General features: G+C 32.9%; 1 protein-coding gene across 3 annotated transcripts in view; it reads right to left on the minus strand.

Annotated features, from left to right (window-relative positions):
* Positions 1–20,187, minus strand: part of TECRL (trans-2,3-enoyl-CoA reductase like) — a 115,470-nt gene extending 95,283 nt beyond the window's left edge. Inside the window, exon 1 of one of the 3 annotated variants that reach the window (XM_077848175.1) lies at positions 19,805–20,182. In XM_077848175.1, the coding sequence (XP_077704301.1) occupies positions 19,805–20,038 (234 nt within the window). In that variant the 5' untranslated portion in view covers positions 20,039–20,182. Of the gene's footprint in view, positions 1–19,804 lie in introns of all 3 variants that reach the window. The other 2 variants (XM_077848173.1, XM_077848174.1) reach the window with 2 other exon arrangements.
* Between the last annotated feature and the right edge of the window lie 3,474 nt (positions 20,188–23,661).

Genomic DNA, 23,661 nt, shown 5'->3' on the forward strand with positions numbered 1-23,661 from the left:
CAAATATCATTCTCAATGGGGAAGCACTAGGAGCCTTTCCCCTAAGATCAGGAACAAGACAGGGATGTCCACTCTCACCACTGCTGTTCAACATAGTACTGGAAGTCCTAGCCTCAGCAATCAGACAACAAAAGGACATTAAAGGCATTCAAATTGGCAAAGAAGAAGTCAAACTCTCCCTCTTCGCCGATGACATGATACTCTACATAGAAAACCCAAAAGTCTCCACCCCAAGATTGCTAGAACTCATACAGCAATTCGGTAGCGTGGCAGGATACAAAATCAATGCCCAGAAGTCAGTGGCATTTCTATACACTAACAATGAGACTGAAGAAAGAGAAATTAAGGAGTCAATCCCATTTACAATTGCACCCAAAAGCATAAGATACCTAGGAATAAACCTAACCAAGGAGGTAAAGGATCTATACCCTCAAAACTATAGAACACTTCTGAAAGAAAGTGAGGAAGACACAAAGAGATGGAAAAATATTCCATGCTCATGGATTGGCAGAATTAATATTGTGAAAATGTCAATGTTACCCAGGGCAATATACATGTTTAATGCAATCCCTATCAAAATACCATGGACTTTCTTCAGAGAGTTAGAACAAATTATTTTAAGATTTGTGTGGAATCAGAAAAGACCCCGAATAGCCAGGGGAATTTTAAAAAAGAAAACCATATCTGGGGGCATCACAATGCCAGATTTCAGGTTGTACTACAAAGCTGTGGTCATCAAGACAGTGTGGTACTGGCACAAAAACAGACACATAGATCAGTGGAACAGAATAGAGAATCCAGAAGTGGACCCTGAACTTTATGGTCAACTAATATTCGATAAAGGAGGAAAGACTATCCATTGGAAGAAAGACAGTCTCTTCAATAAATGGTGCTGGGAAAATTGGACATCCACATGCAGAAGAATGAAACTAACTTTTATATTTGAATTGCATTTTTTTAAAGCATGGTGCTTTGTTTTAACAGTGTTTATTGTTTTATCTTAATGTTACTGTGTCACAAAACAATTTTATATGTTGCTTCCTCTGATAAGGACGCCTAAAATCCACATACAATTTTCTAGAGTATCAACTATTTACCACTCATTCAAGGGCCATCTAATTTGGGAAAACATAATTTTCATAATCAATAACTCCTCAGAGTTTGCTGTTGCTTAGCTATCACTTGATGAATGCATTATCTTGTGTTTACATAGTGGCTGTACCAACTGTCTATAAAGTCCTTGAGGACAACGACCTGGCGTCATTGTAGTCTGCACTTCAACATCTAGTGTACCAAATAGCATGTCATAATGTTTAAAGTCACTTCTGCTGAAATAAAAAATAGATCTGTGACTGCAAAGTCATGTGAAAACAAGTTTTAAAATCTGGCATGAAAAGTCTTTCCCAAGTAGATTTCTGTGGAAAAGGTATGTGCTTTACTAGGATATTTTTAATGAAAATCTTCTAATTTGATATATGCATTTTTTCTCTGAATTTACAAACTTTCAGAACTAAAATTATATTATCCTGAAAGAAACCTACATTGGAAATGGGTTGTCATTGCCAAGCTCTTAACAAAGTTTTTAATTTACCTTTTAAAAATTAAATTTGACTTTCACACGTTAGGAAAGTGCTGATTTTGAATAAATCTTTGAGAACTGCCCTATCTGGAGCAATTTTTGTTAAATACAGAAGAAAAAAAAATAATTAACTCTTAAATGATTCAGATGGCATTGCTCAATTAGTCACAAGACTATGCTTGATCAACTCCTCCAGTTCCTCAGTTGTACTTAGAGCACAAAGAGAAGAAAAGATGATAATTAACAGAGTATGTAAGACTTTCTGATTACTAAAATAGATGTCTCTGTAGCTTCATCAGGAAGTTTATTCATAATAATGTCTACTTTTTAGCCAGTTTTAATACCTCTTAAAAAGGACAAACTATCATCACAATAATGTATTCACTTTTATAAATCACAATTAATTGTGCAGATGGGAGACATAAGTATTCTAACATCTGAAATCTTGAAATTCTCTTCATTAATGTTTCTTTCTCATTAGAGGAAATTAATCTTAAAATGTTAAATAGAAAAGGTAAATGGTGTTTGTTAGTTGAATCAAAAATGTACTCCTAATTTCAACTGATCATCATTCAGTTTGGGGTCATTATTACTGTATCCAACGATTTAAATCAATAGACTTAGAAAAAGCTTTTCACATTCAAGTGAAATCTAGGATTTGCTTGAATTTGTCCCCTATGAAGATACTGCAAAATTCCACAAAAGAACTCTTTGTACTATTGCTACTTTTTAGAACTAAATTTTTAGCTACTTTCTCAGAAACTCCTTGAAATGAACAGATGTCTACAGAATACTGCTTATCCTGCTTAAAGAAATGAAAATTAAGGGATAAGGAAAAACAACAAACTCTTTGAAATTCATTTGACAGTAATTGCAATGCACAAACCAAAAAATTGTCAGTAAACTTTGGTTAGAAAAGAAATGTGTCCAACAGTAAAGACACAGAAAAAACAGAATAAAAGATGAATTGAATAGAAATGAATAGATAGAGAGGCGCAAAAATACACACACATATACAAAACATCTAGTGCAGTTTTGTTAACTGGCATGAGCTTTTTGTTCCTGGTTTTTGAGACTCAAGGAAGAGTAGTAGCCTGGACAATCATATTTTAAGATTCATTAATTCAGGAAAATAAAAAATATATATATTCCTTTAAGAATTTCCATTAGGAGGTTTTACATTACCAAATAGAATATGGACTTGCATATACTGCATATATTTTACTCAGAATGGATAAAAAGTTCTTTGAGTAATGAAATATTATTTTACTAATAAGAAATCTTCAGACCATCACTAAAATATTTTTATTATATAATTTTCAGCTTTACTGAGGTATAATTGACAAATTAAATGGTAAGATACTTAAAATGTGCCATGTAAGTATTTGATATAAATAGATTTACAAGGTTAAAGCATTTCTCCCCATTGAGTTAGTTAACCCATCTATCATCTCACTTTTTCGTTCGTTTGTTTATGGTGAGGACATTGAAGTTCTACTCTCCTAGCGAATTCCAATCATACAATAGTGTTATTAGCTAAAGTCATCAGGTTATACAGTAGATTCTCTGATTTTATTCATCTTATAACTGAAATTTTGTATCATTTTACCAACCTCTCCTTATTTCCCCCACCCACTAGCCCCTGACAACCACTTTTCTACTGTTTCTAGGAGTTAATTTTTTTTTAATTCCATATATAAGTGATATCATGTAGTATTTGTCTTTCCCACTCTGAGTTATTTAATTTAGCATAATGCCCTCCAGCTTTATACGTTACTGTAAATCACAAAATCTCCTTTTTTCCTGGCTGCTGATTAGTATTTCACGTTATGCAAACATACACCCAACACCTTTATTTAACTGTTGATAGACACTTAGACAGTTTCCATACTTTGGCTTCTGTAAACAATGCTGCAATAAACATGGCAGTGCAGATATCTCTTTGAGATAATGAGTTTACTTCTTTTGGATATATATCTCAAAACTGGATGAATGATCATATATGATAGTTCTATTATTTATTTATTTATGTATTTATTTAAATTTTTTTGAGAGAGAGATAGAGCACAACAGTAGGTGGGGAGGGACAGACGAAGAGGGAGAGAGAGAGGATCTTAAGCAGTCTTCACCCACCTAGTCTGAGGTGGGGCTCAGTCTCAGAACCCTGAGATCATGACCTGAGCTGAAATCAATAGTAAGGTGCTTAACTGATGGAGCCACCCAGACATCCCTATTGTTTTTATGATAATTCTATTTTTTTAATAATTTTATTTATTTATTCATGACAGACACAGAGAGAGAGAGAGAGAGACTGAGAGAGAGAGGGGCAGAGACAAAGGCAGAGGGAGAAGCAGGCTCCATGCAGGGAGCCCGACGTGGGACTCGAACCCGGGTCCCCAGGATCATACCCCAGACTGAAGGCGGCACCAAACTGCTGGGCCATCAGGGCTACCCTAAGATAATTCTATTTTTAATTCCTTGAGGAACCTCCATACTGTCTTCACAATGGCTGTACTGATTTACACTCTGACCAACAGTGTACAAGGTTCTTTTTACTCCACATCCTGCCAACACCTGATATCTGTTGTCTTTTTAAAAATAGCAATCATAACAGTTCCAAGGTAATATCTCATTGTGGTTTTAATTTGCATTTTCCTGATAATTAGTGACAATGAGCATTTTTTCATGTCCATTGACCACGTGTATGTTTTCTTTGAAAAAAATACTGTTTTAAGTCCTTTGCTCATTTTTAAATTGAGTTATTTGTTCTTTTGCTTCGAGTGGTATGAGTTCCTTTTATATTCTTTAAATAAACTTATTAGATATCTGGTTTGCATATATTTTCTCCCATTCTATAAGTTGTTTTTTCATTTGTGGATGATTTCCTTTGCTAAGCAGATTTTTTTTTTAAGTTTGATGTAGTCCTGAATTACAGCTTTAAGTGGAAGAAAATAAAAATGACAATTATATATAAAACTTCTTTCTCCCTTTCTCTTTGTTGTAAGTTTTTCTAATGATAGAAGGATCTTTAATAATGAACTGATAAAATCATGAAATGATTTTTATATTCAAATTATCTCTCTAAAATGATTTAATCATTTTAATTCATGTTTCATTGAGTGTACTTCTCAAAATAGGTTGCACCACAAAAAATGATTCAAAAAAACACATGCTTATTTTTCACACATACTACATGTATATCACAGACTAGCTGATGGATCTACTGTGCATTTTCTTCACTCTAGGATCTACACTGATGAAGCAGAAATCATATGGAACACTGCTTATTTCCAAGGCAGAAGTTAAAAAAGAAAAGGAGGTGAAATTAGATTAGGTTCTGAAAGCTTCCCTCAGGAAATAAATGCATGCTTCTCATCCTCATTTCACAGCACAAAACAAGTTACTTCGAAGAAGTAGGCAAGTTCAATTTTACCAGTTTTCTGTGTGAGAATCCACCAAAAATTGTTAATAAACAGCACTAATGTTTGCCAGAGTTTATCCTTCTGATCATCAAATATTTGGTTTTCTATACCTTACATTTCAAAATACACACACCATGTCCCTATTTATGTATCTATCCTCTTGATGGATAGATATAGATATATAGATAGGTTATATATTATGTATTTCAAACATTATTTTTGGAAAATACTGGTTCCGTTAGCGTGTGTGGGGAGGGGATAGGATATGAAAAATAATTCAGTTTCCCTCCTTCACATAAGGTGTATGATTTCTATCCTTGACCAAAACATTAGTTTCTTAGGCATATGACAGAAATAAGAATAGTCAGATCATCAAATGTTAAATAAATATAAAATCAACTATTTGCTTTCTCCAGTTTATTTTTTATTATTTCCTTCTTGTTGTTTTTTATTCTAATTCCAGGTAGTCAACTTACAGTGCTATATTAACTATATTAACATACAGTGCTACATTAGCTTCAATATAGTGATTCGGTAATTCCATAAAGATCTACTATTTTTTTACATCAATTATAAAATTGCCTCTATCATAAACATGTCATGCTGGGTATAGTGTCCATAAAATCATGACTGCAAATAATCAAAATTTCTTTTTCACTGAATATGGCAGGCTCTTAGCCACTGTTCCTCATGGTACAAAAGTGACAACTATGAGGCATAACAGCAACATTTTCCCCATTGTTGTACAGCTAGAATTTCTTTAACAATAACTTTTATCAATTTCTTACAAAAGTAGTTTAGCAGGACATAGGCTTCTAGAGTGCACTTTTCTCACAGGCTTAACTGTAGAAAAGGCAACCATGTACTTTATAATTCCAATTAAGTATAAACAAAATGTTACCATTATATGCACCAGGAAACTGGGATAAAAAGCATGATCCAGGTAAGGAGTTCTATCACTTCCCTTCTGTACATTAACTGTCCTAAACAGCTACTATGGACCTTAAAGAAACTGAATGTTATTGAAACCTAGAACTTTGATCACTTTCAAATGCTTGATATATACTATTTGCTCTTCTATCATCCATTATTTTGATATAGATTACCAGGTTTCATCACTGAAGTGTTTGCTATCTAGTATTATGTTGTAATTAAATTACTTATCTCATTTTTGTTTTAAATTAATATATAATGGAGAAATAACATTGAAAACCATTAAGAATACTGCTAGCACTCATAAGTACATCACTGAATGCTTGATGAGTCTGGAACAATTCCAAGACCTTTCCCTTTATTAAGTAATTTAATTCACACACCATCTTTATGACTTTAGATATAACATTATTATCTTCATTTTACATACAAGAAAACTGCCTCAGAGTGATTAAGTAATTTATCTGGATGACACAGCTAATGAGCAACAAGAATGGACTTTGAATGCGAATAGCCAGGTTCAAAACTTATTCTTCACCATGGTGCACCATATAGTGGAGAGGGTGGAAAAGGTGAAGGTAGAGGATGGAGGAAAATATATTGACTATTTATCATTGTAAGTACTGCTTTATGGCCTATCCAGATAGGCACTTGATCATCATAAGCAACCTTATGAGGTAAATGACAGTGAGACTTGTTAAAAGACGAAGAAATTATGGTCATGAAATATGAATGTCTTCCTGAAGTTACACAACCAGTAAATTGACTAATATGGTTAAACACACACACACACACACTTGAGAAACTGTTCAATGTCGTGTCTTACTATTCATTAATATTTATTCCAAGAATTATATTTTAGATATTTATTATTGTTAATTAAAAAATCAATCATTATCGAATATACAAATTTATCTTTCATTAAGATAAAATACAAAATGCAATAAAGGATTCAAACTAACAACAAATATGATATGGTACATGTATGTGTGGGGTTTGTTTTGTTTCATTCAAGAATATTAACTGAGGGCAGCCTGGGTGGCTCAGCAGTTTAGCACCACCTTCTGCCCAGGGCTTGATCCTGGGGACCCAGGATTGAGTCCCACCTTGGGTTCCCTGCATGGAGCCTGCTTCTCCCTCTGCCTGTGTCTCTGCCTCTCTCTCTCTCTCTCTCTCTCAATCTGTGTCTCTCATGAATAAATAAATAAAATATTTAAAATAAAAAAATAATATTGAGCACCAACTATGCTCAAGTAACTTTTCTATATCAAAGTGGAAAAACTCTATCTCTCTCTCTCTCTCATTCTATTTTAAAACAACAATCAGCACTTACATAGTGTCTTATGTGTACCAGGTACTTTTCTAAACAGTTAATCATGTGAACTTGTAACAATCAAGAGTTAGGTACTATTTTCCCCAGTTAACAGAGCAGATACTGATGCACTTAGATTTTGAGATCTGTGTGCTGTCACATAGCCAGTAAGAAGCAAACTGGGTTATATATACTTTCAGTCCTATACCTGAAAGCACTTTCTAACTATGACACAATGGCACACATTGAACTAATATTCAATTATATCTAATATTTAAGAAACGAGACAGAGAATAAAGAAATGCATATGTAATATATCTGAGTATGATAAGTTCTAATAAGAAAACATAAAGGAGTTAAGAGATCAGAATGATGGGAAGAAGAAATAGGATTCTGAAAGTAAAAGATATATAAGCAAAAGCCTAGATAGAAAGCCAGATATGTATCTGCTTGAAGAAGATTCTTCCAGATAGAGGTAAATCAAGGACAGAGACCCTGACGGATCATCACATCCAGAGTACTTGAAAAATAGCAAACAGGCCCATATGACTGGAGCAGAGTGAGTAACCACAGCATGGTCAAAGACATGACCAAAGAGACAAGGGTGGTATGTAATAAGTAACCTTCTAGAATATGGGAGAGTAATTTGGATTTTCTTCTGAGTTGTATATGTACCTGTTGGAGGGTTATCATCAGAGCAGTGACATGATATAACTCAAGTTTTAAAAGAATCAATCTGGCTCCTGTAAGATAAACAGTCTCTCAGTAACAATTAAAATGATAGTGCAATAATAAATGATTTCAACTATAATAACAAATTCCAATTTCTATTGATACTTGGTGATACTGTGGAACATGTATGGGCTATAAATACAGCTGATCTGAAGTATAGTATATTTACTATTTTGCTACATACACAGTGGGTGGTTAGTGAAGACCCACGTAGACCAAGCTTTACATTAGAAGTGATAAGGATTTGAAATAGGATGGTAAAGTTCAGTGAGGAGATATATTGTGTATAGAATAAAAGGATTTGCTGGTTGAATGTAGTACATACAGGGAGAAATTCTAGAGCGTTAAAGCAGATTGATAAACTAAGTTTTCAGCTCATTAAAGAATTAGCTCCATGGATTCTCCACTGATGGAGATATGTTGATTATCTTGTAATCACTTGCTGAATGTTGGTGTCTTCAACCTCCCAAATGAATAATCATGAGCCAAGAACAGGGGCCTATCTGGAAAAAAAAAAAAAAAAAAGCACATTCCATCACACATGCATTATGTATTATAGTACTCCAGAGGTTAGTCCCTTCTTTTAGGATGGATGTGGTGTTGGATGACATGAGTATTGAGAAGAGATATAATCTGGCAGAAGGGATATGGTGTTATTGTGTACAGAAGTAAAGCTAAGCTGAAAATCCAGATTTTTTTCTCTTATATGACAGTAGATCCCCAAGAAGAAATAGCTTGAAAATTAAGTATTTTATTGAAATTGTACTTACATATTTAAATCATGACATATATGGACCATTAAAGTTAGAAGAATTCTATTATTAACAAAGTTAGTCTAAGAAGACATTATGTTCCCCTGAAACTAATACAGTATATGTTAACTAAACTTAATTTTAAAAAAAAATCTTTTAAAAAAGGAGACATTATAGGTATGGAATGCCAGAAATGCTGATTAAAAGTAAAAGCAAATCAGTACATTTCTGAATCTATTTTTTTATAGTTATAGAACATTGAATTTTTTTTTCCTTCCCATTTGAAATGAAGCAGATTTTATTTTAGCAATCAACAGCTCAGGGTTTGTGGTTGTTCTTGCTGTTTATGTTCTTCTTATAACATTGAGTTAAAAGGATTCCACACAAAATATCTCTTACGGCAAAAGTAGTTTCTCAGGAATTTTAGTGCGAAAGCTCTTTGAAATTTTCCTTTTGAGGAGAAGTAGCATATCTTCTGAATGTCTCAAGATTCTCTATTAAAGTCCTTATTAAATTAAATTCAGATTATGAATGTATCTTATTAAATGAAGGTAATGAGAAATAGATAATAAATACATATTCAATGGCACACAGACCAGTATTGACAAATGAAGGACTCAGTTATGTAGCCATTCAACAAATGTTTTGCTAAAATAAATTACAATTATATTACATTTTTATTTTTAAGAAATCAAATAACCAATAATTGAAAAGTCAGAAATGCCTAAATATGAAGTAATATTAAACTTTTATTTTGGAGGCAGTGAAAATGTGTAATAAGGAAATTTAAACTGCAATAAAAAAAAGACAAGTGATAATTAATACACACTTTTCACAAAATGATATTAAAATGATGAGTTTATAAGAAGGCAGAGGTACAGCATTCTTAAGAGTAAGATCAATTCTCAAATAAAATATCCAATTTGTTGAGGTAGTAGGCAGTTCACAATACATCTCTCTAAAAAGAGAACTAACTTCTCATAGGAAAATAAATGAGTGTGACATTCATAGGCTTCATATGGTGACAGACTGGTGGGCTCGGGTTACTTAGTTGAATCCCAGTAGATCAACAGGGATTGAAAATTATTTGATGACTGTCAGTTTAAAAATCCACTAATAAAATATAACATACTAATGTTACAGAGCCCAAAAAGTTTGCACATTTGAAACTCTTAAGTGGGTAGAGAATTCATCTTGGCCTTGCTTCCTAAATTCTCCAGAGGTATCTCTGCCTTCAGTTAAAGCCTGAAAAGCTGAGGATATAAAGCATTTAGAGGAGATAATTTCTACTTTAGGATATTGCCCTTTACTGTTAAGAGAAATCCTCTGGATGATCCGTCAGTGTGCTGGGACTGTTTATAACTGGAGGAAGTTTCTAAAGCCTCTCTCAATTTCTGCAGTAAAAAGGAAAATCATCCACTTGGACTCAGCATCTTGCTCATGCCTCTATTTTGACTCATGGCACATTATCTTCTGTTGGACTATTTACGTGTGATTATCCATCAAAATACAGAGAATGTCTGAAGAGGACAGAACATATTTTGGGGGGTTTGGTTTGATTTTCATGCTGGTGTTCCCAGGGTCTGTTACAGTGGAAGATGGGTATTCTCCAATGTATGTGAAAAAAAGAAAGAAAAACAAGAAGGAAGGAAATAAGGAAGGAGGGAGGAAGGGAAGAGAAAGGTGATGTTCTAGGGTTCTGCTCTTGTGAGATACTCTTATAGGAACTTGATCAATTGAACACACTTTTAAGGATACTATCACCTTTAAACAATGATTGGCCCCAAACCTTGGAGATCTTATCATGTAGCCATGCAAATACCACAGTTTTCACAGCAAATGGTAAAATGCAACGTAAGCATACATAAATCTAAGATCACTCACATTTATGTATGATTTGGGACCACATGGAACTTAGATTCTATCATTACACAAATTCTAACAAAAATATAAATTTTTTCACTGCTATAGTCTATGTTGTTAAGAAGCACAGACATGTAATGTGAGGATATTAAAAGGTTTAAATGATATCAACATTAGTTTCCACTTTCTGCGATCTTGTACCTTCAGACCTCTTGCCCTGAAGTCTTGAGATAAAAAAAAAAATGGAATGTTTATTTCTTAATATTGCCTTAAATTACTCCTTATTGGTTAAATACTAATGTTATGAGTTATAGTACAGGAAAGAAAGTTGTTACTAGAACATTTCGAGCACTAAAGGTCTATAAAAGGAACAATTAAAAAAAAGTATGTTGCATTTAAGTAATGTTAGGATCACAGCAACATGTTCAGTAATGATTTTGATAGTTCTTTATCAGGCTACCCAAAAGTAGCAGTATAATGTTAATCCGGACAAGCTACACGCCTAAAATATAATTTTTTTAATTTCTTTAAAAACAAGAATCAAAGAAAACATAAAAATACCAAAACAAAACTATGTCCCTGAAATATGTATGTAAGTGCAGGCTTTAATCCTTTTTTGTTTGAACTGTTAGATCATGAAAGAACTAAGAATTCCTCCATCATGAACTTCCTGATAACTTCTACACTCTGCTCATCAGATTTTGTCAAGAGTTTAGCTGGACTAAGCTATTGCTGCTTTGGCATCTGTTTTGTTTGACCAAGCAGCCTGCAGTGACCTCCACCTGACACGAGACCTCTGACAAGAACATGCCCAAGATAGCAGCCCTCAGAGTCACAAGTAAATGTACATTCCGATATGACTTTTTCAACAGCCCTTGGGACCAACAATCTCCCCTGTTTCCCGACAACTTTTCTTTATGTGCCCCTAGGATAAGACTTCCTTGGGGCTTACCAAAACCTCCTCTTTTGGTTTGGATTGACTAACTGAGCCTTAATGCAGGAACCCCTAGTGCTCCAATCACAAACCCTAATAAAGGCATGTGCCCCAGGTCCTGTCTATCTATATCTGTACCCCGTCTTCTCTCACCTCCCACTGGAGCTCTCTGAAGCCTGCTGGATACTTCCTCCAGAACCTGTGAATTATTAATAAACTTCTCTATCTTCATTTCTCTTGTGGTCTGTTGTAGAACCTTGGCTCACCATCTGGCACCCTGCGTTTCACTTAACATGTGTTCATTTGACAGATTCATAATAGGTTTATGAAAAGAAGATTGCCTTGATTCATCACAAGTTCAAACAGCAAAATCCCTGTTAAATTAAACCTAACTGAAATAAAATGGTAATGGAATATCATATTCCTTTGACCTATAATACCACATTATATTTTGTTGTACTCAGTTATATACATCTTGTCTAACCCATGTAGATTGTAACCACATTTGATAGAAACTACAGTATATTTATTACATAACTATTTTGTTTTGTTACAGAAACTGTGTTGTCCAATAAAGATTGTTAGAAATATATGGGTATGTGCTTATTACTTTAAGGTTCAAGTGTGTCCTAAAGATGTGCCCAATGATTTATATTTGATTTAAACTGTTTTTATTTTTACTTACTCCCCAAATATGGGTAATACACACAAACAGAAAGAAGAAAAAATTAACTTCAATACTTTTAATACAGTGTGAAAACTTTGTTAAACCTTCCTTCATTTTATGTTTTTAATATATTTAATATATTTAAATTTAATAAATTATATATATATATATTTAATATATTTAAATTTAATAAATTAAATTATATTTAAATGATGTGAACATTTTTATATTATTATTACGTTTGTAGATTTGAATTTGTTAGCAACATTCTATTTAATTCAAGGCAATGGGCCATAGACATTTCCTCATGGAAATCTCTACTAGAAGATGGTATTTGTTCAGGTGACTCCGGACATAATTTAATAGAATACACATAATAGTTTATACTTGTTTTGTAAATGTTATTCATGAATAGTTTTCTAGAGTATACTCATTTTCCTCTACTATATGTTGATGTGCAATGCTTTTATATCCATTGGTATCATTCATGGTATATCATGGATAAGTACCCAGTGCATATCACCTGGAGTATGAGTTGGATATAGGATGCCAGAAACTGATAATACAAAGATGGTCTCTGTGACCATACTTTCAAATTCTAAAGCTTCTTAACCTTTTCAGAAAGGAACCATAAGGACTGTCATAAAAAATGACTAAAATCTGACAGTTAGAAAAGTATTAATTATTTTTCCACATCAGTGGAATAATAATATTACTGATATACTGCCACTATCTAAAATACAGCATTCATTTACAGAAAACCAATCATGTGGTGGACAAGGTGCTATATTTTTCACATTTACACTAACATAAAAACTCTACTCCTGAAAGATAGATATTTAGTGCACTTTGATTTGATATTTACCCTACCTGGAAAAGCAAAAATCTGAGTAGTTAAGTAACATGTTAAGATGATAAATCATTAATAATTTGCAAAACTCAAATGCAGACACAAATGCCTGACTTCTATGCATAAACTACTGCATCACATTGCCTCCCATGGCATTATCTATTTGTTAAATATAGCAAGTCCAATTTGCTGAGGGAAATCTAAGTCAGGGCAGATGATACTAAAATATATTAAGACCAAAGTACACTGATTTTTTTGAAATTAGAATTGCATGCTGTATTATGGAATTCCCAAGTATATCCAAAAAAAGGAGTGGGCATTGAGGCTCCTCTAGGCTCATAAAAATGATTATATTAATTACCGCTTTGGGGGAGGAATTGCTCATCTCAATTTTATAATTTTTAATGATATAAACATTTTGAACAAATTTGTTGCTTAATTTATTATTAAAAATACTTCAAAGATATTTTTAATTTCTGGGTTTGAATATGCTATCTTATGTCTGTATATAAAAAATAGAAAAAATGTTTTGGAACTTTTTTTATATCAAATGAAAGGGAGGTAGATATCCTTAAAAAATAGCCCCTTTAATAAAACAGATGAAGATAGGGGAAAGAAAAAATAAAAAAAAAAAGAGGGGGGCAAACCATAAATGAGACTCTTAACTGTAGAGAACAAACTGAGGATTGCTGGAGAGGAGATTGATGAGGGATGGGCAAAATGGGTGATGGATATTAAGGAAGGCACTTGTAATGAGCTCTGGGTGTTATATGTAAGTGATGAATCACAAATTCTACTCCTGAAACTAATATTACACTATGTGTTAACTAAATAAATTTAAATAAAAGCTTGAAATGTTGAAAAAAAAAAAAAAGAAAAGAAGATGGTGATGGAAGATGCAAGAAAAAAGGAAATAGCATCTCTGTTCTGAAACACATTGTTTGTATCAGAAGTTGGATGCCTTGTCCCAATTATGAAATTAAAGAGAACGTGAGAATTTGAACTAATGGAAGCTATTAGTATGTGTCAAGTGGTAGTGTATAGTAGTTAAGAGCAAAGACCAGGACATATATTGATCAGTTCAAAGCTTGATTCTAATATACAATAAGTCCTTCATTTTAAGTCTCTGTGCCACTGTTCTTCCTTTATAAATGAATGAGTAATAATACTCTAATCTTTTTTTTTTACAGAAAATGATAATAAAGTGCAGAGATACTGGATTACATCTAAAGAGAAACTAAAAGCAAGCAGATTCATATTAAAATTCTTTCTATGTGAATTCAAAGCTCATAAGCTTCAATTATATCATGCTCACAATGAGAAATAGGAGGAAGAGGACGGAAGTAGAAGGAAGGAGAAAGTGGACAGGGATGGGAGAAAAAGGTGAATGATAGAGAAGGAGAAGGGGAAGAAGAAAAAAAAAGAGGAGAAGGAGGGGGAAGGAGAGGAATGGAAGAAAAATGAGATACTGTCATTGTATACACATGAAATACTGAAAACTTCCATGAGGATATTTTAAGGCAGATGCCATTCTCATTTTACAAATGAACAAATTGAGGCATATATATGCTTAGTTGCATGCCACCCAAGGTAAAATATTAAAAGTGACAATATTAGAAATTAAGAATTCTCAAAATTTTTAACTCAAGTATTAAAAGCACATTTTTAATTCAGTCTGACTAGCTTATAATTCTCTCTCCTATTTTAAAAACTGATATTTTACCATTAGAAGGATTGGAGAATTACTGAGTGGTTTCTTTTATTTATAAGTAGCCTTTTTTTTTTTTTAACACACAGTGTTTGATTAGTTTCAGGTATACAATATAGTGATTCAACAATTCCATGCATCACCCAGTGCTCATCACAAGTGCATTCCTCTAAGTAGTCTTTAAAATGCTTTTTAGAGTTTTGACATAGAGCAAATAAAATAATAGGAGAGAGAGGGCTCTTAAGGTCAAGTTCCTTGGAGAAAAGATTAAAGAAAAAAGAATGGGAAGATATTGGAAACATTTATCAATCCTAGCTTTTCGAGTTCTTGCTGTGCTCTTGAATCATCAATATATCACTAGATAAGCTTCTGACATTTTACAAAATAGAAGTGAGACAAAGATAGTGAGCAACTGAAAATAACTCATTGTTAAAGTTTTAAAAATTGCTTTCCATACATGTTTTATGTTCCAATCAAAACAAGAATGATATTTACATTTTAAATCAGCTCTTCATCTTATCACCCTTGATTAGTCATATTATTTTAATCACATATGGGATATAGCTAAATTAGTTAAATAAATACCCCCCTCTGCATTGTCTGTCTTACGAAAAATTTTTCACTTTTTATAATCAGAACATGACTGTCAGTAAATTATACACTAATACAGAGTTAAATCCTACACATCTCGGCTGGGAGCAACCTAGGAAGAATTCCGGCATTTAGTGAAACCATTTGATCAAATGTCTTGTTCTGTGAATATATTTCTATTTATTTCAATAATAATGTGATTTAGAGAATAGTAAAAAGTACTTTCAAATCCTCCTCCTTCATCTCAAAACTATCACTGCTAACCATGAGTGCATTGTTAAATCCCACATTTCTTGAACAGGTATCATTTATTCAGTACATATTGGTGGAACACTTTTTTTGGTGGTGTTGCTGTTGTTAAACATTTTCATTGTGTCAACTACTGTTCTGGAGGTTGGAGAGATAGGAATGAAAAAAAAAAAAAAAAACGCTAGAACCCAGATTGAAGCTGGCACACCAGGGATAGGCCAAATTATAAACAAAAGGTAAAAGGGAAAATAAACAGTAAGTTAGATGGTAATTAGTAGTAGTAAAGCAATAGAACAGGAAAGGGTAACAGAGAATATTGGTCGATTTTACAGTCTTAAAAAAGTAGTTAGCAAAAGCCCCCAAAGAAAAAGTGACAATTAAGCAGAACTAAAGAAGACACCGAATAACTTTATGTAGGAAATGATATCCTCTGACACGGTTTAGCAGGCTAGTCCTGGTGGCTGCATAAGGAATATACTGAGGATGCTAAGAACAGAAGTAGAGGAAAGATTTAAGAGTGCTAAGCAGTAGAGGTGGTGAAAATATGTCAGTTTGGATATATTTGAAAATATCACTGAGAAGATGGATTGTATGTGCGGTGTGAGATTAAGATATGAGTTACGATGCCTCTAAGTGTTTGGCTTGAGGTATTTGAAGGATGTAGTTGCCACTTATTGACTTGGGAAACTCTGTGATAAAATTTGAGGGTAAGACCAAGTGCTCAGTTTTAGATATAGTAGGCTTGAGATGCCTAGTAAACATCAAGATAGATGGATAGGTAGTATAGAAATAGATACATAGATAGACACATAGGTAAGTAAATACATAGATGTTTACATATTTAGACAAGTGCATTTGCAGCTCAGGAGAAAAGGAGAAGCTGTAGTTACATATTTATAAGTCATCAATAGATAATATTTAAAGCTATCAATAGATAATATTTAAAGCTATCAGACTCAATAAGGTGAATGAATAAAAATGGGGAGAAGTTCTGATAACTGAGTTAGTGACAGTCCACACCCAGTTAAGTCAGACGATGAAGCAGCAGCAAAAGGAAAGGGAGAAGCAATGAAGTAAGTTTTTAAAATACGCATCTATTGTTCCGAAACTCACATAACAAAAAGTGTTTTAAAGAGGAGGGCATGCTTATCAGTGGCAAATGTTGCTGATACACTAAAGTATTGACCTTTGGGTTCAGCAAGGAAATCTAACATTGCCTCACTGGTGATCTTGGCCAGTTCAAACTCTTGACAGTTTACAAAGGAAAATGCCTGAATGGAGTAGGTTTAGGATAGAATGAGAAGAGAGAAATGTGGATAGGGAATATGAACAGGATGAAAGTTATTAGAGAAATGGGACAGAAGCTGAAGGTAGTGAAGGCAAGAGGTTTGGGTTTGTTTCTTTGTGGTGTGTGTGTGTGTGTGTGTGTGTGTGTGTGTGTGTGTAATACTAAATAAAAGAACATGATTCAGTATATCTTCTTTAACCCCAGGAATTCTATGAATGTTTCTGTTTCATGACTATCTTCAGTAGATATCTTGTCCATTTGAAATTTAAGTTATAGGATCTGGATGCAAACTAAATCTCTACTATTACTAAAATACTTACATTCCACTCAAGGTATTTGAGTATTTATATATGACCAAAGCATTATGAGAATCATGTCAATGGACAATTATCAAGAAATAAAATTTAAACTCTGTGCCGGTATTACAAAACTCCTCACTTAATTTTCTCTTGAATATTTATGCACATTAATTTTATTACTCCAAATGATTATTAAAACTAAAAATATATACCTTGTCCCTGTTGTGTTCAAGGCACTATGCTAAGCAGGTTACACATAGTGTTCCTACTTTTCACTCTAAGCTTACAAAATAGATTTTATTAACCTATTTTCTAAATAAAGGTCCTGTCGATCAGCAATTCATTCACTTGCCTGAGCCTTGATAAATATGATTGATGCAGCTGGGATTTGGTCCAGATATACTTAGTTCCAAAGTACATGACCTTTAACTTTTACTGCTTCATAACACAATACTAACTGAAAGACAGGGACTAAGTCATAAGCAACACTTATTTAGTATACTGAGTAGAACCAAGTACAATGAAAGACATTTCACATGACCTTACTGTCAATATAGCTGTTACTTTGTCTAAGAAAACCAGTATCTCAAACAACAAACAAAATCAATCTTTCTCATGTTTACAAATTCGAACTTGTAGGAGTCATGGAGCAAAAAAATGTAAATTAATTCAGTTTTTTTTTTCTTTTAAATGTCTTTCATTGTTGAGATAATTAATCAAATGACAAAACTAAAATGAGGCAAAGCAAAATCCATTTCTGACAAGTCAAACACCTCTATGTTGCAAGTTGTACATCATATGGTGTTCATTGTGCAATAAAGGCCAGTGTGGAATCCAGAAGTAATCCCCTACTTGGCCTAGCAGAGTTTTCCCAAAGGTTTGCCACTGGGAATCCAATTACCAGGATTCTTTTTTTTTTTTTTTTTTTTTAAACCAGGACTATTCAAATGTAAGCAAAATTTCTAAATCAAAATTCCTAAGCCAAATCCTTATCTCTAAAGAATGCTGGCTTTCTGCATGCTTAATTTTTTTTTTTTTTTTTTTGCAATTTAAGTAGTAACTGGAAATGTAAACCTCCATGTTTTACTTTCAAGGATAATTTCAATATAAAAATTTGAATGTAGGAGGAAAATAATTAGCAGCCCATTAGCAATTTCTCGTTACTTTAATTTGTATCTCGCATCAAATCAGAAAGGATGCAAAAACCAGTCGCAGTCTAGAATCTTGGTGTATGGAAATCCTTGATCAGCTTAATATCCACTCCATTCAGTACCTTATTTCCTTTAATTTAATTGTATTTTTCTTATAAGTTTTGAATTTTTAAGAGTGAGATAATGCAAATGTCAGCAAATTCTGGATGATTTTTTTTGTCTTATTCCTGTATGATATTTAAAAAATACAAAAACTCTATTAAGATATGAAATAGAAGTAAGTTATAACATGCATGAAATTAATAAGTTAAAATTCTATTATTAGTAATATATATTTCTCATTTATATATGACTAGTGGAAACAGAAAAAGAATGATTTAGAATTGCATAGAAATAGTTCTAAATCTCTTGCATTCCACTTATGACCTGTGTGAACTTGTAAAAGTTCTTTATCTTTTATTTCTATCTGTAAATAATAGTTAATATTACTCAACTAATAGGTTGGTACAGTGTTAGAATTATTAAGTAAGAAATTATGTATCATCTACAATTAGAAGCAGTAAACATTTTGTCTCTGTCCCTTTTATCTGGAAACATAGCTAAAGTATAGTTAAAGGAAAGCAGTGGTTGAATTTTATTTTAAGAACAATAGCAAAAACTTTTTTATAATGTCTTTGTAGCAAAATAAGTGAAAATACATCATCTTTAAAATATCAATCTTTCTCAAAAAATTAAATTACTAGTGACTGTTCAAACTTAAAAACTGAAAATGTTTGAAATACTGTATTCACATATGTATATCCACAATGTGTTATTTATTTATTTATTTATTTATTTATTTATTTATTTATTTATTTATTTATTTATTTTCTAACCCAGGAAGTGCCTATCATGCCTGAGAGAAACGTCTGTGATATGAAAATAAAAGTGTAATGTATTAAGCAAGACTTTTCTTTAGGAACTTAAATACTGTAAATTTGAAATAAGTAAAGTTTTTGTAAAGAGTGAAATGTTCCTTTTTCAGATAATTAACTCTAAATAACCTTTAAATGATTAGACTTTACCATATATGCTAAATAGCATTTACTTCAGTAAATTTAATGCCTTTTGCTTGCTATTTTCTAGGAACACTATAAAACTATGTTAATTTGAATAAGTAATGAAGTGCATGGAGAGAAAAACCTAGAGAAATTTTGTGATGTAGGCTTAAGAAGTTGAGCAAAGGAAATTTTACCCCTGGACAATGGTGACTGTTAGCAAGAAAAACAGAACCTAATAATTATTAGCTACCATTTAAACTATGAAAGATGCAGTATCTTCCACTGAAATCATATACATACTATCTATCCTACCATTCATAAACCTAACATTAAAAGCATGGAATATATTTTGATACAGACTTGTCATCATTAAATCGAACAGTAAAAAATCTTTGGGACAGATAAGAAAAATTTAATGAGCAAATAGAACTTACCTTATCCACAATGCATATCTGCTTTCTGGTGTGAGCATCAAGTATTTCAATCTCAAAGTGCACAGTTTTTGAATGTTTAACTACTGGAATTGCTTTCAGAGGGCCCGCTGAGAGCACAAGTTGAGACAAACACTGAAAGTTTCTCAAGTCATTCTTCAACATGGACCGTGCAGACCCTCGAGAAAATACTTCTCTCCTGCGATCCGAAGCCAGGGACTTGTGCCTCCTGAACATGGTGTGAACCAGCAAGAGAATCTGTCATGTCAACAGAAGACACTTGCAAGAGCATTGCCTCTGCACCAGTTTAAATACTGCTGGTGAAACCGGGAAAGGTCAAGTGCCATGCCATTCCAAGAGTTCAGTTTTATTTAGCAGGCTTGAAAACAATGACTGATCTATTTCTATATATAACACGCTATTGTAAATTGTGGCAGCGTAGAGGATTACTTTACCAGCCTTCCGATTATTTCTTGCTTTCTCCTTTTATCTCTGCTTCTTAATATGGCCACAAGTATACAAGTATCTGAAATTCCAAAGCAAAAAAAAAAAAAAAAAAAAAAGAGAGAGAGAAAAGGTAGAAAGAATTTTTATTATCTCTGAATTCTGTATACACTAATCTCCAAACACACATATTATTCACAGGTTCCCATTTAAATGTGTTTAAAATCAGTTTAGGGCTATCCTAGAGATAAATTTAAAAACACCTAGGGCATTATTACATGAGAAAATTTTTATAAATGCTGTCAAGATAAAGACTTGTGCATGTTTCAAATATAGATATAAATCAATGTAAATATTATTAAATAATATATAATAAATGTAAATAAATATAAATATTAAACATGGTACATATTATAATCCAATACAAATATTGTATACTATATATACAAATGTGCTATATATATGATACAAATGGATGAATTCTTCACTTTGTACAGGGAATAGAAAGATGGCAAATCATCTATGAGATTAGAATATGTAGAAAGCAATTTTATAACTGGAGGAAAAAGAAGCAAATCTCCTTTCAACATTTCTGTATATCATAAACTGCTGGAAAACCTTTGAATTTATTTAGAAAGTCAGTGCTAAACACCACATTTACCACAACACTAAACTATGGCAGATTGAAATAATATCAAGAAGAACGAAAATGTTAACCTGAGGAAGGAGGTTTGTGGAAAAGAATCCCAAGTACTCGAATAACTGGTATATCTGGTAAAGAAACAACTGAAAAATATCCAAAACATATTGTCACTGATATAAAGGGATATCACAGGAAAATATTCTGAGACGTTGGTTTTAATGATGACATGAAAAGGAAAATGATTAAAATTATAGAGGCATGTGGGACACCTGAGTGGCTCAGTCCATTAAGCGACAGACTCTTGAGTGCGTGGCTCAGGTCTTGATCACAGGATCATGAGTTCAAACCCCACTGGGTGTGGAGCTCCCTGAAAATAATAATAATAATCATAAAGAGATGAATCTATGTATCTCTATGAGGCTAAATTTATTTTTATAATAAAATAATGTATTGGTTTTTAATTTTGACCAAACATTATGCAAAAGAGATCCACTTACACATTGTTCAGTTATCATTTTCGTACTCTAGACAACCATTGTACTTAATATTTAATATTTTGAAAATATAGAAGACAAGGATATATATGTCTGTGTGTGCATTTGCATGTGCATATATTTATAAACACACACACACACACGTGTTGTGCAATTTCATCACCTTAGTTGTACAGGACTCCAAACTTGGAATCATCATAACTTCTCCCTTTCTCCCACACTTCAGTTCTAATCCATCACAAATCAAGAACACAATCTTGTCACCATCCTATGCTACCTTCAAAGCATCAATCTGAACTGTATTGCTTTTCTAAACTAGTCTCCCTGTGCCAACACTGGCCAATCTGGTATTTTAATACCTCAGCTAGAGTGATCAGAGTCTATGCTAAAGTGAATAATCTAATAATCTGCTCAGCACACTGCAGAGGCTTCCCATTTTATGGAATAAAAAAGCTAAAGTTCTTTGCAAAGGTCTGCAAAGTCTGTATAATCAGCACCTTGTTATATCTCTGATCTCATTCCTTAAACTCTCTAGAGTGAATATATATATATAACTTACATATTATATTATTTATATATAATTTATATATTATATGGAGTGAATATATATATTTATTATTATAAATAAATAATCAGTAAATGTATCTTGAAGGTGTAGGCAGAATGGTGTGATGCTAATAGAATGCTCAGGTAAACTGTTGTCTTACACTAAAATGACATATAACGCTATATGTCTCTTCAAATATAGTTTCTGTTTTAAAAAAGGAATAGTCTCAGGCAGCCCAGGTGGCTCAGTGGTTTAGCGCTGCCTTCAGCCCAGGATGTGATCCTGGAGACCCCAGATCGAGTCCCATGTCTGGCTCACTCTGCCTGTGTCTCTGCCTCTCTCTTTCTGTGTGTCTCTCATGAGTAAATAAATAAAATCTTAAAAAAAAAAAAAAAGGAATAGTTTAAAGGGCACAGGAGCCAAACTGAAAGAGCTCCCATTGCCAAAGCTGGAATATTTTAAATACGAAAATAAATACTGATAGAAATGGATTCTAACTCGAAGAACAATATAAATATCCATGAGTCCATACTGTTAAGAATAAATGATTTTATAAATAATAAATAAATGGGATAAGGAATGAATTTTCTTTACACAGGAATTCCAAATAGTATATAAGTATACTCTCTTCCTGAGTGTGGTTTTCACATAATGACACCCTTACAAAAAATAATGAATGGAAAGGAAGATGGACAATTTATGGAGGACTAAACTGGCAGGAAGACAGCATTTAAACCAAGAGGCCAAGTTGAATATCACCCTGAAAACTCATGTTGCTATTTTGTACCCACTGTATCATGAAATGAAGACACTTTACCTCTGCGGTATTTTTCCAAAATTCACTTCTTCAGTCTAACCATGAGAAAATATAAATTGAGAGACATATTTAATACTCTTCAAAACTGTCAAAATTTGAAAATAAGGAAAAACTAAGAAACTGTGACAGATGAAAAGAGATTATATGATAACATGACTAGAAAAGGCAATGGTGTCTAGATTGTTTCCTGGAATAGAAAAAGGAGTAGGGGAAAAAACAGTGATAAGAGAAAAATATTTGTAGTTCAATTAATAGTATTGTGCCAGTGCTAATTTCTGAATTTTGATAAACATACCATGGTTATACATGATGTTAAAATTGGGAGAAGCCAGGTAAAAAGTATACCAAAAAACCCCTCTGGATCTCCTTTTCGTTGTTTTTGTAGAACTCTTCCAAAATGCAAAGCATAAAATAAACACACACTCATACCAACACATAAAATAAGGAATGGAGAAAGAAGAAAAATGGATATGAAAGACAGTTTAAAGAGGAAAGAAACTCAGGTTTTCATCTGTGCCAATCACTCAAGTTAAAAATTGGGAAGAGAATAAAAATCGCCTAAGACATTATATTATTCCATACTGCATTTTGTATTTTTGAAGTAGTCTTAAAAAATAAAATGTTTGGGGATCCCTGGGTGGCTCAGTGGTTTAGCACCTGCCTTTGGCCCAGGGCGCGATCCTGGAGTCCCGGGATCGAGTCCCGCGTCGGGCTCCGGCATGGAGCCTGCTTCTCCCTCCTCTTGTGTCTCTGCCTCTCTCTCTCTATCATAAATAAATAAATAAATAAATAAATAAATAAATAAATAAATAAATAAAATGTTTTATATTTGCCAAGGTGCCTTTAAAAATATATTTTATTTATTTATTCATGAGAGACACAGAGAGGGAGGCAGAGACATAGGCAGAGGGAGAA

Source organism: Canis aureus, chromosome 14, assembly GCF_053574225.1.
Source record: "Canis aureus isolate CA01 chromosome 14, VMU_Caureus_v.1.0, whole genome shotgun sequence".
Classification (NCBI taxonomy): domain Eukaryota; kingdom Metazoa; phylum Chordata; class Mammalia; order Carnivora; family Canidae; genus Canis; species Canis aureus.